Source organism: Mus pahari, chromosome 13, assembly GCF_900095145.1.
Source record: "Mus pahari chromosome 13, PAHARI_EIJ_v1.1, whole genome shotgun sequence".
NCBI lineage: Eukaryota > Metazoa > Chordata > Mammalia > Rodentia > Muridae > Mus > Mus pahari.
Genome location: NC_034602.1, coordinates 76,278,323 through 76,295,092, shown reverse-complemented (window position 1 = coordinate 76,295,092; position 16,770 = coordinate 76,278,323). Strand labels below are relative to the sequence as shown.

At 35.4% G+C, this 16,770-nt stretch overlaps 1 protein-coding gene across 2 annotated transcripts in view; it reads left to right on the top strand.

The window, feature by feature from the left end:
* The window catches only part of LOC110330368 (UDP-glucuronosyltransferase 2B17), a 47,974-nt gene that overhangs the window by 30,098 nt on the left and 1,106 nt on the right, over positions 1-16,770 (top strand). The window contains exons 1-5 of one of the 2 annotated variants that reach the window (XM_021210360.2): positions 3,256-4,010; positions 5,916-6,064; positions 7,090-7,221; positions 15,751-15,838; positions 16,257-16,476. In XM_021210360.2, the coding sequence (XP_021066019.1) occupies positions 3,287-4,010; positions 5,916-6,064; positions 7,090-7,221; positions 15,751-15,838; positions 16,257-16,476 (1,313 nt within the window). In that variant the 5' untranslated portion in view covers positions 3,256-3,286. Of the gene's footprint in view, positions 1-3,255; positions 4,011-5,915; positions 6,065-7,089; positions 7,222-15,750; positions 15,839-16,256; positions 16,477-16,770 lie in introns of those variants that run through there. The other variant, XM_021210361.2, reaches the window with a different exon arrangement.

The following is a 16,770-nucleotide window of genomic DNA, read 5'->3' as shown; positions in this document are numbered from 1 at the left end:
AGTGCTGGGATTAAAGGCGTGAGCCACCACGCCCGGCTAAGCTTAGGTTGGACATTCAATGTTGTGCTATGAATTCCCTCCTTATGCAGAGTATCTGTTTGCTTGCAGAGTGGCTTTCTGGCTTGCTGCCAGCCTGTGCATAGTCCATGCTTAGGAGTTCAGGATCTATGGCAATGTAAATCACACAGATGTTTACAACAATAATAATAATAATAAAACCACACACAGAACACGAATAAATGAATTCACTAATGTTCATGTGCAACCTCATGGGAAAAAAAAATAGTCATTTGAATCTTCAGTGGTTAGAAGTTAAAGACCTCGAGTTATGTGCAATAATAGTAAATAAAGTTTCACTGAATGACAAAAAAAAAAAAAAGAGCTCCAGGACTGTTATGGAAGAATAGGGGGAAGGACTGTAGGCTGAAAGGGAAGACCAACAGAGTCAATTAACCAGAACTCTTGGATGCCCTCAGACTGAACCACCAACCTAAGAGCATACAAAGGCTGGATCCTAGGCCTCCCTGGACATTTGTAGCAGATCTGGAGCTTGGTCTTCATGTGGGTCCCTAACAATTGGAGACTGGCTATCCCCAAAGCTGTTGCCTGTCTACAGGATATGTATGTTCTTCTAGCTGGTTGTCTTGTGGGAGAGGATGCACATACACAAAGAGACTTGATGTACCATGATGGAGGGAATACAGAACGGGGCTCCTACCTGCTTAGAAGAGAATGGCAGAGGAAAGGGAGGAAAGGATTGTGAAAAGGTGGGGCCAGAGGGAGGCAGTGAACAGTATGTAAAGTGAATTATTTAAAAACAATTAATTAAAAACCAAAACTGTTACTCACTTTTTAAATATTTCTTACTTAATTCTAATTTGATGTAACTGCAGAACTCAATATGTTTCCATTTGCGTGATGTTTATTGTTTAATCTTTTGTTTTCAGTTCATGTGTTGTTACTCTTGAAGTGATTTGTTTTTGTTGTTAATAAATTAGTTAATTTTCTTTCCATCCTGAACACAGCTTCCACTCCCTCCTCTGCTCTCCATTTCCTCTCTCTTTCACCTCATGAAGGGAGAACTTAGATATCAAGCCCCTTTGGCATATCAAATAGAAGTAGGACTAGTTGCATCTTCTCCTTTTGAGGCTAGACAAGGCATCCCTGTTAGGGGAAAGGCATCCACAGAAAGGCCGTGCATAGCACAGCATGCATACATATCAACTCGTTCAATTTTTTTCTTGTTTGTTTGTGCTAGTTTATTTTTCGTTGCTTGTCATTCATTTTTATTAATTTTAGCATATAATAGATATCTATATTAGCTCATCTACTGATTTGATGCTATGTATTTTTTCCTTCAAGTACAGAATTCCCGTAGCCATGTCTTATACAATTGGCCTGATAGTAATAAATTCATGAGTTTTCTTCCTTTGCACAGACTTGCTATTTCCTTAATTTCTGAAAGATGATTTTATTGTGTATATTGTGTCATCCTCTTCTCTTTTGGTGTTGAATGTATTACCTCATTGTCTTCTGACCAATAGGGGATCTATTGGGAAGCAGGTTGTTTCTCTAATAGTAATAATATAATGATTGCAGTGTTATTTTCCTACTGATTTTTTCCTTTTTTTCTTTCTACAGGACTTTGACAAGTTGATGAAAAATTCACCCGATGGTGTCATTTGGGCAAATTAATTAGGATTCCTTTGATGCTTTTGGACCTGGATGTTCCAAATTTTCCAATGATTTTCTTAATTTTTTTTTTTTTTTTTTGTGGCTCTGTGTGTTTTTCCAGAGGGGATTTATCTTCTTAAAACTCAATGTCTAATTTTTTTAAAGTATCTTTGAAGCTTACAGAAGTCATTTTCATTTGTTTTCTCATTTACTTGACTGCTTTACCTGTTTCATAAAACTTATATTCAAAGTCAGATACTCTTCTGACTTGTTGATTGTACTGAGGCAAAGTGGATGGATGATACCAGAAGAACAAGTCCTTCTGAATCAACTAAGCAAGAGAAATAGGAGTTCACAGAGACTGAAGAAGCAAGCACAGGTAATATAAAGATCCACAAAATGTTTATTGAATATAGGTATTTGACAAATTATTTCTCAGAGGCACCTATAATAAAACAATAATGGAAGAAAGTACACATATCCATCCACCGACTAACACAAGGACAAGTTTGGAGCATTCATGTTACAGGATTCCAAGGCTCCAAGAGACTAAGTTCCATGAAACATTTTTGCCTTGGGACTGAGTCCATGCTTTTGAGCCTGTCATCCAGTCTTCACTGGAGTGGGTGTGGTACTTTCCCCCTTTATATATTTAACATGAAGTTTGAGAATGTCCCACCTCAATCTCAGAAGAACTCTAAAGTGGGAACACAACAATTGCTAATAAAATAATGTCAATTATAATAGCAAGCAAGATTATACACTGAACCCAAACTAAGGGATTTAATGCACTTGGATTATTTTTTAAAATGCGTTCAATTTCTCAGTGTTCGAAGTATCCAGTGACTTCTGTTAATATCTGGAATTCTGTCTTTAAATCTCTATAATATGTGAAATATCTGTATTTTTCCACACTTCCTGCAAATGAGCCTTAGTCTTTCTCCAATTAATAGTTTCATTATAAGTTAATGGTGTGACACAAATATATTGAAATGAAGCATGACATTTAATAGGTAACCTAACCTTAATATTTGCTATATTCTGTCCCCATCTATTGTTAACATAGCATCATAGAGAACTGTAGCTAGCTTTCAAATATGTCTCTAAAATGTCTAGAACCAGCCTTTTAAACGAAGACTGTTATTTCTAATATTAGACTGATTATTAGAACAGTCCATGATTGAGTCAGAATGTTTGGTCACATTAAAAGAAAGAGAAGAGTCATCATGACGTTCAACTACGTAAATTAATATGCTTTCAATGCCATATAGAGGAGAATTCAGGGACCAGTCATATTATGATGTCACTACTTTGTGAGACATTTTAGAATATTCTAATATCTATGTACAATTAATAATTGAATATGACATCATTATTTCTTGGATAATTGAAAACATGCCATCATAAGAGACATGAATCACTCTCATGTAAACATGGAATAATTCAAATCATTCTTCGCTTCTTTTTCTCTTCACCACAGTAATGGACATTTACTTATCAGCTTTGGGCAATGCAAGTTATAGTTTAACCTCTGGGTTGAAGCATCTTGGATAAAAGGTCAAGCAGTGACAGAAGCGAACGCACTGTGAAGAGAAGGATTTTGATTTTCAGGATGCCTGGAAAGTGGATTTCTGCTCTGCTGCTGCTGCAGATCAGTTGCTGCTTCAGATCTGTGAAATGTGGGAAAGTGTTGGTGTGGCCAATGGAATTCAGTCATTGGATGAACATAAGAATAATACTGGATGAACTGGTACAGAGGGGCCATGAAGTCACTGTTCTGAGACCTTTGGCTTACTATGTTCTTGATCCCAAAAAATCACCTGGCCTTAAGTTTGAAACTTTTCCTACATCTGTCAGTAAAGAAGATCTGGAAAAATTTTTCATAACTACTGTGGATGTGTGGACTTATGAGTTGCCAAGAGATACATGTTTGTCATATTATCCTTTACTGCAAAATATGCTTGATGAATTTTCTGATTATTTTCTAACTCTTTGTAAAGATGTTGTTTCAAACAGACAGCTCATGACAAAGCTACAGGAATCCAAGTTTGATGTCCTTTTGTCAGATCCTGTGGCTTCCTGTGGGGAGCTGATAGCTGAACTTCTCCAGATTCCTTTCCTGTACAGTCTTCGCTTCTCTCCAGGCTACAAAATTGAAAAGTCCAGTGGGAGATTTCTACTCCCTCCATCCTATGTACCTGTAATTCTTTCAGGATTAGGTGGCCAAATGACATTCATAGAGAGGGTAAAAAATATGATATGCATGCTTTATTTTGACTTTTGGTTCCAGATGTTTAATGATAAGAAATGGGATTCATTTTACAGTGAATACTTGGGTAAGTTACATTTTTTTCTAAGTTGATTGAATACCTAAGTTTCACAGGTTTGTAAAGCTTTATGTCCATGAAATACAAAGTGTAGTAGTCTTTTATAGGTGATCAAATGTATAATGATATAAGCTATCAAACTCATAAACTCTTGTAAATGCTCACATATTTGATCAAATAGGAGAAGGTATTGGTATCAGTCCTGATAGAAGACATTTTGGTTAGCTATACAATTGCATAGAGATGAAATTAGATGGTCCCTAAGTGATTCTTTACTCATTCACTGAAAAGTTTTCCTCTATTTTAATAAGTCCCTAAGCAGTTACCTATTAATCTTGATTAATGGAGATTCAAGAATGACATATTTTAGATTATTTATATACATATATATATATATATATATATATATATATATATATATATATATATCACCAAAGAAGTTATTTTCTCTTGCCTAGGCCAGTGTCTTTATTTAAAATGAAAATGTAGGGTCAGAAAATATTGCCAAAGGGTTAAGATTGTTTCTGTACAGTTTTAGTACCAGAGCTCTCTTCCTGATACCATAGATATACAGTGGCTCAAAATTGCCTATAACTTCAGCTTCAAGGGAACTGCTGTCCTTTATTGTATCCACATGCACTGGCACAAACTTAACATATACTCATGCAGATACACATGCATATAAGTGAAAAGATAAAAATGTAAAATATTTTCTTTGTATATCATGAAAAAAAATCCCCCTCATCTTAAATACTATTACGTTATTTCCAAAGCTTAAAAGTGGAACAGGTATTTCTACCAGCACCACATTTTGTTATTGGGCCCTTTCTTAAATTAGATTGCAAATGCCTAAATTCTACAGAGGCATGGACACACATGCTGCATTTTCTGAAGTCACTTTTTTTTTTTCTCGTAAAAATGTACCACAGGTAAGACTAGCCAAAAATTCCTATTGTCATAATTCTGAATGTATTGAGATTGCTTTATAGTGTAAGTACTACTAAATATCTCAATTTGAAAAAGTACTAGAAGCATTAACCACAAATTCAGTCACATATAATCTTTACAGCTCCCTGAAAGGAATAAAAACTAGCTATAAACTATTATGATCCTGGGAATTCTGGCCAGGGTACAGAGCATGTGAGAGTTTTGGTCATGAAATGTGTGTTTATATTTACATAGTTAGTTTTTTTTTTTTTTGAAGATTTGGAGAGGAAAAAAATGTGTGGTTCTTTATATATTTGCTAAGTGAGTTTTTATTGTAATTATTTATGGTTTTAAATTACAGAGAAAACATGGAATAAATCTTACATATTGCTTTAAAAGTAAACACAAAGCCAGTCAGGGGTGACGCATGCCTTCAGTCCCAGCACTTGGGAGGCAGGGGCAGGCAGATTTCTGAGTATAAGGCCAGCCTGGTCTACAGAGTGAGTTCCAGGACAGCCAGAGTTATACAGAGGAACCCTGTTTCAAAAACACACACAAAAATAAAATAAAATAAAATAAAATAAAATAAAATAAAATAAAATAAAATAAACACAAATTAACAGGTATCTATATGATCCACAAATCAATTATCAATATGTTATATTACCTATAAAAATATTGCATTTTAAATGCACATGTTCTATATCAAATACAAAATCTTCCAATTTTGTTTGTTTGTTTGTTTTTGTTTTTTGTTTTTCAAGTCATGGTTTTTCCATGTAGCACTGACTGTCCTAGAACTCACTCTGTAGACCAGGCTGGCCTTGAACTCAATAATGTGTCTGCCTCTGCCTCTCAAGTGCTGGGATTAAAGGCATGTGCCACCACTGACCTGTTCTTCCAACCTTTTTAAGGAAATATATTTTATACTCAGCAGACAATCCTGTCAACTTATCTCTGTCTCATTTGCTCATCTTCTCCATCTAGGAAGGCCCACCACCTTAATTGAGACAATGGGCAAAGCTGAAATGTGGCTCATTAGATCCAACTGGGATTTGGAGTTTCCTCATCCAACCTTACCAAATATTGACTATGTTGGAGGACTCCATTGCAAACCTGCTAAACCATTGCCTAAGGTAAATATATTCTTTTTATCTCTTTTGCATTTCATTTCATTTCTTGGGAAAGTGATTCTACATATGTCATTAGCCTTTTCTCCCAATAATAGAGATGTATGGGAAGTAGAATTAAGAGTCCTGCTAAGTAGGAGCTCTGAAAACTCAGAAAAGAATATGATAGACATGAAAAATATTTATATCAGTGTGTTAAGTCATATAGTGATGGTACTAGAGTGATTAGGCATTGTGTAAAGTCCTTACCAAGCAACCATGAGGATGTGAGTTTGAATCCCAGGACCCACATAAAAAGTTTAGTGTTCTAGCATAGCATGTACGAGCTGAAGAAACAGATTAATACTGATACTAACCTGATAAGATGGTGAGATTCATGTTCAATGAGGTAGTCTCAAAAATAATGTTAAAATTAACAGAGTAGAGCATCTGATTTTATCATTGCCTTTATTGGCTAAAACAAAGGAAGGAAATTTGAAGACATTAAGAAAATACTCTCATTTATACACACAATCAGAAAAATATCACATAATATATATATTTACTACCCAGTTATGATTATTTTATAAAGAACTAAAATATTTTATTTATCACAGGAGGAAGGATGCATTAACTTATCACATATGTACATACCACAACATAGATATTATTTCAGTAAACACTAGCTAATAATATTAAATTAGCCATCATAGGAGCAAATTAAACAGCAAGCCAAAATTTATAAATTCTGCAGGATGAAAAATACAATGGAGCTACAATTTTACAAATAATTCACATACTATACATGCATTTCTTAGCTTTCATTTTGCCAGAGGAATATATTGAGAATATTTGTTGAACGTATGTGAGTGCACTTCATACCGCTGCTTGTGGTGGACTGTTCCAGCTGTATCTTCTGTAAATTTAACAACACTATTCTACAAATTCCTAAGAAGATATCAATTTTTTTCTCCTACTTTTTTTTGTAAAAGTTTCATGAGTGATTTCTCTACAATTGCTATTGTGTGATAAATCAAGTTCTTTATTCACAGGATATGGAAGAATTTGTCCAGAGCTCTGGAGACCATGGTGTGGTGGTGTTTTCTCTTGGGTCAATGGTTAGTAACATGACAGAAGACAAAGCCAACACAATTGCATGGGCCCTTGCCCAGATTCCACAAAAGGTGAGGTAATGTGCTCATGGTAGGAGAATGTATACTGCATCTATAATAGTCCTTGGAAGGTCTGATTCTAGAAATGATGATGTGAAACCTAAAGGTTTAGGTAAGCTCCAATTTACCCTAGTCAACTTATAAAGAGAAACACACAAGAGATGCTACAATATTACAGAAGATAGTTTTGACTGCAAGTACCTTGGATATCAATGTTGTGACCTTTGTGGGTACATTCTGAAGTTCTGGCATTATGATTACATCACTGTCAAGGGTGTGTAGACATAGAAAATTCTTCTTGATTTCACATGAAAAGATAATTAGTTGCATGGATTTTAAATTCATGTGAATCAAAAACATGTATAAAACCTCTGCAACCAAAAAAATAAAAATGATCAAATCTAAGCCAAGCATTCCCTAGTGGCAGACCACACATACAAGAATATTTGGAAAGGACAAATGGCTCCTTATGTTTTGTTTGTTTGTTTGGTTGGTTTTTTGTCTTTGATGATTAAAAACACACAGTTAACACTGCACAGGTCAAATTAATACATGGGACATTCATAACACCATGGTAACTTATAGGAGTATGTAACACAAACCCTTGTGGAGCTACTTTCCAGAGCCTGTGACTTGACACAATCTCACACTGCAGCTCAGGCTAGTGGCTTCAACAGTCAGAAATCCTCCTGCCTCAGACATCTGAGTTAAGAAGATGGATTATTTTTAAGGGGAGAAGTTGAGTGAATAGGGTAGGGAGTGATTTATGGAAGATTGGGATATGGAGGGATAAATAAGAAAAAAAGAACATTATAAGAAATTCTAAAAGAAATGAAAAAAAGATGTCAGTATAACTTTGTGGTCATAGTCATCATTTGGAGATGAGGTACAAGTCCAGTGTGCAGATGATGCTGACATGTTCTGAATCACTGGTCCACAGCAATTGCTCTACAAAGTACTTGTGTCTACTTGGGTGAAGTTGATACAGTAGATGTAATATCTGTGTTTAAATCCTACCCTGTCACCACTCCACAGGACATGGGAAATTAAAGACATATGAAATAGCCAAAATTATACAGGGAATCAATACCTTACAGTCTGAGGCTTAAGAAAGGTCATAATGAATACATAACACAGGAGTTCTGGCTGTGTCCAGTCATAAAGATGAGCTATGTATGACAAAAACCTGCTTTTCTAATGAGAAACACAAAGGAGAGTTTAAACATTCCTGGATAACAATAGCAAGTAGAAGTGGTTAACCTGAGGTAGACCTCCTCCTATCAGCTAGAGCTGAGAAGGGGTCCAAATCATAATCCAAAAGTAATAATTTCTCTGAAGAAACTGAGGTCAAAGACCCTTGTCCAGTTTGCTTGGAGTACGTTCACCAGCACTCAAAAATCTCCTCTATGATTGGACCCCTTTCCCACATCTCCTCCTTTTAAAATTTTTTTAAACACAGAATATGCACAGTCATTTTGATTTAATATGTATTCAATTTTACTTGTCTATTGCATATGTCTTTAATTTCCCATGTCCTCTGGAGTGGTGACAGGGTAGGATTTAAACACAGATATTACATCTGCTATACCAATTTCACCCAAGTAGACACACATTCTTTGTATGCAAAGGATCACAGGTGAAAACAGATTCAGTCACAAGAAAGAGATTCTCATGTGACAAATGGCATCAGTTAACATCTTCCTTGGTGCATAGAGTCCTTAATTGGCCCAAAGCAGACAGACTTGAATTCTGATGCTATAGGAAATAAATCCCCTTTACCTTTTATCTGGAAGCTTGCTGTCTTGATGATGTCTGACACAATCTTCTTACCCTCCATCTCTATCCTTCATGGCTCAGGGCTAGAGGAGCCTGAGAGGAATCCAGTGTTTTATTGTAAACATCTGCAATGCCCAATGCATATCCTTTGCCAAATTTCTTGAGCCAGCTGGATATCCAAGGTTCAAATTGTTGAAATCAGTTACGCTTGTCTAAAGGCATGTCAGAATGTTCTGTACAGAAATAGTTTTGAGTTCCTGAACATTTATCACCTTCAGGTAAATTTAAAAATAAGAGTAAATGAGGAAAGTGCAAGGATATGCCACTAGTTTTGTTTTTTTATTTTATTTTTATTTTAACATTCTATGTGTTATTTCAATTATGCCCTGATTATGATTATTAAAAAGTTTTACAATATGATTTTTTAACCACCATTTGCAGATTTTTTTTTCTACTATAGGCTGGCCCATTTTCAGTTTTTATTGTAATAGGCACTCACATGCCATCAAAAGTTTGGATAAGAGCAGGGCAGTGGTGGCACATGCCTTTAATTCCAGCACTTGGGAGGCTGAGGCAGGCGAATTTCGGAGTTCAAGGCCAGCCTGATCTACAGAGTGAGTTCCAGGACAGCCAGGGCTACACAGAAAAACCCTGTCTCAAAAAGCAAAAAGGAAAAAAAAGTTTGGATAACTAGAATACATTGCTAAAGCATTCTCTGAGTATAGAAGTAGAACCCCCCAATTAGCATATATATTAATGCACACATGCAAGTTCAGTATCTAAGGCAGAAGAGCATAGTGAATTACATCTACTGTCCATAATTCACTAATTACTTTTACCTCCTGTGTTACCTCTAGCTATATGAATATAATATTATAAGGGAGAACATGTAGGACATTCTTTTTTTTTTTTTTAGTTTTCCCATAATTCTCCTTTAAAAAAATGCTTAAACATTCTGTTTAAAGTATCTTAAGAAATAAAGAACAATATAACAAATATCAGTATATTTCAGATACCCACAGAATTGGTAAAACTTGGCATCCGGTGGTCTCTAAACTGTAGAAGTTTTAAACTCATGACGAAGCAGTAAAGTACACAGGATGTTTCATCCTGACTTGTAAGTCACATGACTTCCCTCCTCCCTGGAAGCAGAGCCTGGTATGGGCCATCAGTGGATTCAACAGTGTGTGCTTTCATGGCTCACTACACACAATCTCGTACATGCATACACATGCACGGACACATGCACACAGAGGACATTGTCTATGGACATGTCTAAAACTTGATTCTGAACTTACCACATGATAACCATGAGCTCATCCATGCTAACCTATCCACACGGATTCCAGCCCAGAAGCATCTCAGTTTATTCACCTCATGTAGGACATTCTTGTACAATCTGCCTCACTTATCGAAGTGGGATGTGGCATTGTACATGAACTCCAATAACATTATTGTAGAGGTGGTGATGTTCATATTGCAGGAAAGCAAAATTAGGGCTGGCAATGCATCAGCTTGCTTATTTTGTTGTGCAATAGAACCAGGGATATTAGAGTGTGCACGAGTATGAGTAATAAACACAGGATGAATGATGGCTTGAACCAGTTGTTATAGATCCTGGAGTAATGGGAGCGTGGTAGGATGTGAAGATGAAATTTAAACTTTCTTATTCTAATATAACAATCTGTGTTTGAAACTTGAAAAGTCCATAGAGTTCTGTAACTCTTTTTAAAACTGATTGTTAGTTAGATGTAAGATAATACAGCAAGGAATATATCCATGTGATTGATGACATTAAATGTTCTCCTGATTTATTAATTGAGCAAGAAGAGAAAGAAAAATAGTATTTTGTCGCCCTTAGGGTGTAAATGGATCCATTTCAGAGGTCTATTTTCTTGTGCTTTGATATGTATAGGAGACAACTTAGTGGAGAAAATAAGTGTAAAGGCAGCAAAAGGACCCACAATATAAACAAATGTCTCTTTTAGTTTGGATTCAAATAGCTATAATACTTTTGACTCTCAATGTAAAAGTAAGTGTTATCCAATGCCATTTCTTCTTTCAGAGTTTTAAATAGATTGGTTAGTTCAAAATAGTGTGTAGGTGATTAATATTCCCTAATAAATTTGGAACCTGCTGAGAGTTTTAATTTATTTTTTATAAGTTATGTTATTTATTTACATTTCAAACGTTATTTCACTTCCCTGATTTCCCCTCTGGAAACAGTGATCCCATCCCTCCTCCCCCTTGTTTTGTTTGTTTGTTTGTTTGTTTTTATCTTTCCATTCGTTTACATCTCAAATGATATCCCAATTCACTGTTACCCCTCCACAAGCCACCCCCCCCATTCTACATCCTCCCTCTCCTTACCCACACATCCAGCATCACCCTATGCTGGGACACCAAACCTCCACAGGATTAAGTGACTCCTCTCCCATGAATAAACAGTAGTTTATCCATAAAAGGAACCCAGATTCTTACAGTAGTCACTAATGCAAGTTATACAAGTGAAATTGTGGTCCTAATCACCATAACTACTAATTGGTATTTAAAAGCCATAGTTAAATTTACACATTATTATTATTGCCTATATAGTCACATCATGAAGAAAATGTGCTTCATGTGGGAGGATTCAGTAGTACAAATAAGACTGTAAGTTTAAGCACACTAATAAAGGAAAACAATAAATAATTAGTGGATTTAAAAACAAGAGGAACTTTTATCAGATTAATTGATTCTGGAACTGATGTTTCTTTTATAATTATTGAATAGCGACCACCTTAATGGCATATTGTAAAAGTAAATAAACACGGGTAGAGTAGTGAACTATGAGCTCTGTCAAGATTAGACAAAATTACAATGTATAAATTCAGAAAACACATTATGATTAATCTTTTGTGAAGATATTTTCTACAACAATCTTATGCAGAGATTTACATTCCTAATGCTAATACTACCTACTGTTCACAATCTCAATTGCTAAGGTAGAGGTTGGGATTTCAAAGTGTTAAAGGTGACAAGGTGTTATGGAACCTCTTTTCCCACACAAACGATATCATATGCATGGATTGGGTTTTGCATAGGGGTCCAAAACAACATAAAATTTTAGTTAGTCTGTCTGAAAATCTCAAAGGCCAATTCTAAATGAAAGATATAGGCTCTTCACCAGTTGTCAGACATCAGTTGGAGAATGGGAACATAGGTCTGTCCTTTTCTCACTGGAATTTTTAATGTTGTTTTGTAATTTAAAAATACAGTAAATTGAAATGCTTGCTTGACTTCTGAAATCTTAATGCTAATATAGCCAATTTGAGATTTATAGCCTGGACATCTACACTGACAGCTGTTGCTAAAGATTAGCCTTCAATTGTTATGGATTTGAAGAACTGCATTTTCAGTATACCTATTCATCTTGATAATAAGGTATATGTAGCCTTTTCTGTTTCTTCACTGAATCCTAAAGAACACCAGATTTGATATCAATGGGTTGTATTACTCCAAGGCATGGTCAAAACCCACTATTATGTGTCAAAACCATGCTGGATAAGTTTTTGAGACTGGGGCAGGCCTGATTTCAGGCTTATAGTAGTGATTACATAGATTATATCATTCTGGTCACCGCAAAAAGAAAGATGTATTCTGTATCTGACATGACTCAGGATGTGCTACATAAATATGGACTGATTATTATATCTGAAAATTTACAAAGATCAGACACTGAGTAATATCAGGGGCAACTAGTAACTAGGACACCTGTTAGTACCCATGAAAAGGACAATTTAATAACACTCAACACAAAGAGTGGAGCAGACTGAAGGAAAGGCCATCCAGAGACTGTCCCATGTGGGGATCTATCCAATATGCAGGCAGCAGACCCAGACACTATTGCTGATGCCAAGAAGTGTTTGCTGACAGGAGCCTGATATAGCTGTCTCCTGAGAGGCTCTGTTAGAGCCTAACCAATACAAATGAGGGTACTTCAAGCCAACCCTCAGACTGAGCACAAGGACCTGAATGGAGAAGTTAGGGGAAGGACTGAAGAAGCTGAAGAGGTTTGAAATCCCATAGGAAGAACAATAATATCAACCAACCAGACCACCAGAGATCCCAGGGACTAAACCACCAACCAAAAAGTACACATGGAGAGCCTTTTGCTTCAGCTGCACTCTGAGAATTGAACTGTTATAAGGGCAATTTACTTTGCTTCTTAAAGTGATCACTTAACCAACATCATTTTTTTTTTTTTGTAGAGCAAACATTCCTAAAACAGGTAATTTTGCTCTAGATTTGTATGTCCCTACATTTCTACATAACTTCAGAAAGACCATAACATTTTTTATCTCTCTTTGAGGCTTGATTAATTCTTGGCACTCTTCATTGTCATTATCAATAGTAACTAACTATTTTATAAGATCTCTTGAATTTGCTCCCCCTTTACTTGTTTTTCAATAGAATCTTTGAATCTCCCTCTGAAATCAATATAAGGCTCAGAGGAACCTTATATATTTTGTATATTACTAGATCCTAAGTTTGATTCCATATCAGTTTTCATGCAGGCAGCTATAACAGCATTTCTAATGTGGAAGAACTGAAGGAGATATATCATGCAACTGATAATCTGTTGATTCAAATCCTTGTCAGCATTCCTTTATGACATTTCTAGGATTACCCCTCAGTCCAAGATGCCCAACTTTTTATGGGCTTTATTTTCAAGCCACATCTGCCAATGAGGAAATTAGAAATGGCTAAGAACAATTTTAACAATTACATGAAAACCATATGGCAAACATTGTGCATTATTACTCCAACCAAAATGATATTCATAACTATATGAAGTAGTAGGTCTATAGGAAGCACAGGCCTTCTTAAAGTCTTTCATAATATCCATGTTTAACTCCTAATAAAGAATTTGATGTTATTGAAACTTTACAGGAAACACAGAGCACAACTAATAAGGTCAGGAAGGAATGGATGAATGAATTTCTTTTCCTTGCATTGGCCTAGCTTGCCTTGGTTGTAATATTAGCTTTTCTGTAGGCTCTCTTAAATCCTCCTAAAACAGGGAAAGAACTCAAGATTAGATCACCTGCATAATTGTCAGCGGTGCTGATATTCCTTTCCATTTTGCCTGCACTGGGAAATCTTCTTTTTATCTTTTTTTTTTTAACGAATTTTAAGGCATCATCATTCTGTTGATATTCATTCAAGGTCTTGGGCATTACTTCCTGGTGATTATTATCCTACTTATCTCTTTAAAGTTGTTTTTGATAACAGTCTAAATCAATGCCCACATGACCAAAGATTGAAAGGGAATCTTTTTCTCCATGTTTATGTGTTTTCCATATTTGTTTAGATGCTATCTCATACTACTTCATCTAAATTATCATCTTCTGTTAGCTAGGGATTATAATCACAAGCAACTTGTAAGCAGCCTAAGAGTTGTGACTTTGATATATGTGCTCTTTTTCTTTAAAGAAGTGATGCACAAGCTCACATAAAGTATAGCTTTCTCTGCATTCTACCACCTTATTCTCATTCACTTCTTTCTCTGAGGTCTCCAATATTCTATTTCGAAGTAAACTTTAAGTCCCCTTAATTGCCACTTGTCAAAGTTTCAGAGACAGGGAGACTTGGAAGAATGGAGCTGATTAGTGAAGCAGACTAAAATCTCATGAAATAACCAACTTTATTCATAGCATCAAACAATGCCTACTCTGAGGCTTATGAAATGTAACATGAGTAAAGGTCACAGGATTTCAAGCTGTACACAATCACAAGGACCAGTCAAGGTGATAATATATAGAATCAACTCACATCTGGTATACATGGGAAGATGACATAGACACATACAAAGAGAAGACTTGTGTTTTGAAGAAACAGGAGTAACAAGACTCTTGTCCTGTTTTCTTGGAGTATTCTAATGGACTAAAATTCTATGCACATGGCTCCATTACTAGACAGTTGCAACACTACAATATGCAAATGTTCTTCCAGGTGAGTCAGATGATTTTATATTCCTATTGGCCAATACATTGGCCATTATTTCCAAGTACTCCTGGGCAGAGATAATTCTGGATGGCAAACAATTAAGAATACACATAGACAAGAAAAATTGAAATTTACTGTAATTAGCACAGCATAAGTGAATAAACATAAATTCTAAACTATTTAAAATGTATTTTTATTGAAATATTAAACCTAGGGTATTAGAGTTTTCAAAATAATTTATATAAAGTAAGTGATTAGTGATTTTCCAATATTCTTTGTAGTTGAATTACATCACCATGGCAATGTAGTAATATTTTCATTTATCACTGACTGTCTCATTTGTCTACATAACTCTTCTTGGAAAGTGATGATTGTGTTCAACATGTCTGAGTGCAAAAAATAAACACAGAAACTTCTGGCACACTCTTTGTTCAGTATTTTAAGAGTTCTCATTGCTCACCTCCTCTGACTTGCTCATCTATCCTGTAGGAGGTGTTCAGATCTGTTTTCTGTACAGTGAAAAAAAAGATACATTATAAAATAATTTCTCTTTTGAAAATTATAATTACATCATTTCTGCCTTTCCAGTCCTCCCTCCAGATACATGCATAAGTATGTCACCTTGATCTCTTTAAAACTAATGACCTATTCTTTAATTAATTGTTGTTACGTACACATACATATATGCCTTTACATTTATACTCCTATATATATCCTGCTCAGTCTTTGTAATGTAAAATTTAACTCCACCAATAAAGATTGTCTAACATTTAACAGGTTCTTTGGAAATTTGATGGCAAAACCCCAGCCACTTTAGGACCCAATACCAGAGTGTACAAGTGGCTCCCCCAGAATGACCTCCTTGGTAAGACTCTGGGAAATAAGTTCAATATCATGACTGAGTCTCTGATTCCTATACCTATCCCTTTTGACTTCAGAACCTTTATGTTACACTGACTTCATGGATTATTCATTTAGGATAGCAAGTTAATACATGGATTTGGTCTTTTCTTACCACTCATTGTTTTTATATCTACTATGGATTTCATGTGTTCGACTGGAAATGAGTATTTCATAGTTCAAGTCTCTAGTCACATGCAAATCTGCAAAATAGTTCTCTGGAAATTTAGATTCTTCTAGCTCTGAGACAGAAAAATATTTCAGTGAGGTTATGAGTATAACCATCGTCATGAAGAAAATCTCTTCACTTCCTCTTAATATACATAACTATTTTCATTTCTAAGACTGCTAAATAATGTGATTCTGAATTCACCTTATTCTAGGTCATCCAAAAACCAAAGCCTTTATAACTCACGGTGGGGCGAACGGTCTCTATGAGGCAATTTATCATGGAATCCCTATGATTGGCATTCCTTTGTTTGGAGAACAATATGATAACATTGCCCAAATGGTGGCAAAAGGAGCAGCTGTTACACTGAATATCAGAACAATGTCAAGGTCAGATGTGCTCAATGCACTGAAGGAAGTCATAGACAATCCTTTGTGAGTATCACCTTTTAAAATGTGGTTCATTCATTCATTCATTCATTCACACATTCATCCATTTATTGTCTTCTTAATGAAAGCCAAACAAACAAGAACTATCCTGAAGGTCAGGATAACGATAGGAACAGAGATAAATTAGGGCATGATTCAGTACATACATTATTCTCTCCCTTATTTTTTGTTTTCTAATTTCCTTCTTATGCTTTATGTTTCTTTCCTATGTAAATCACTATGATCCCAAATATGTTCATCCTCCATACTGCTTGGCCAAGTATAATTTTGATGATCCTA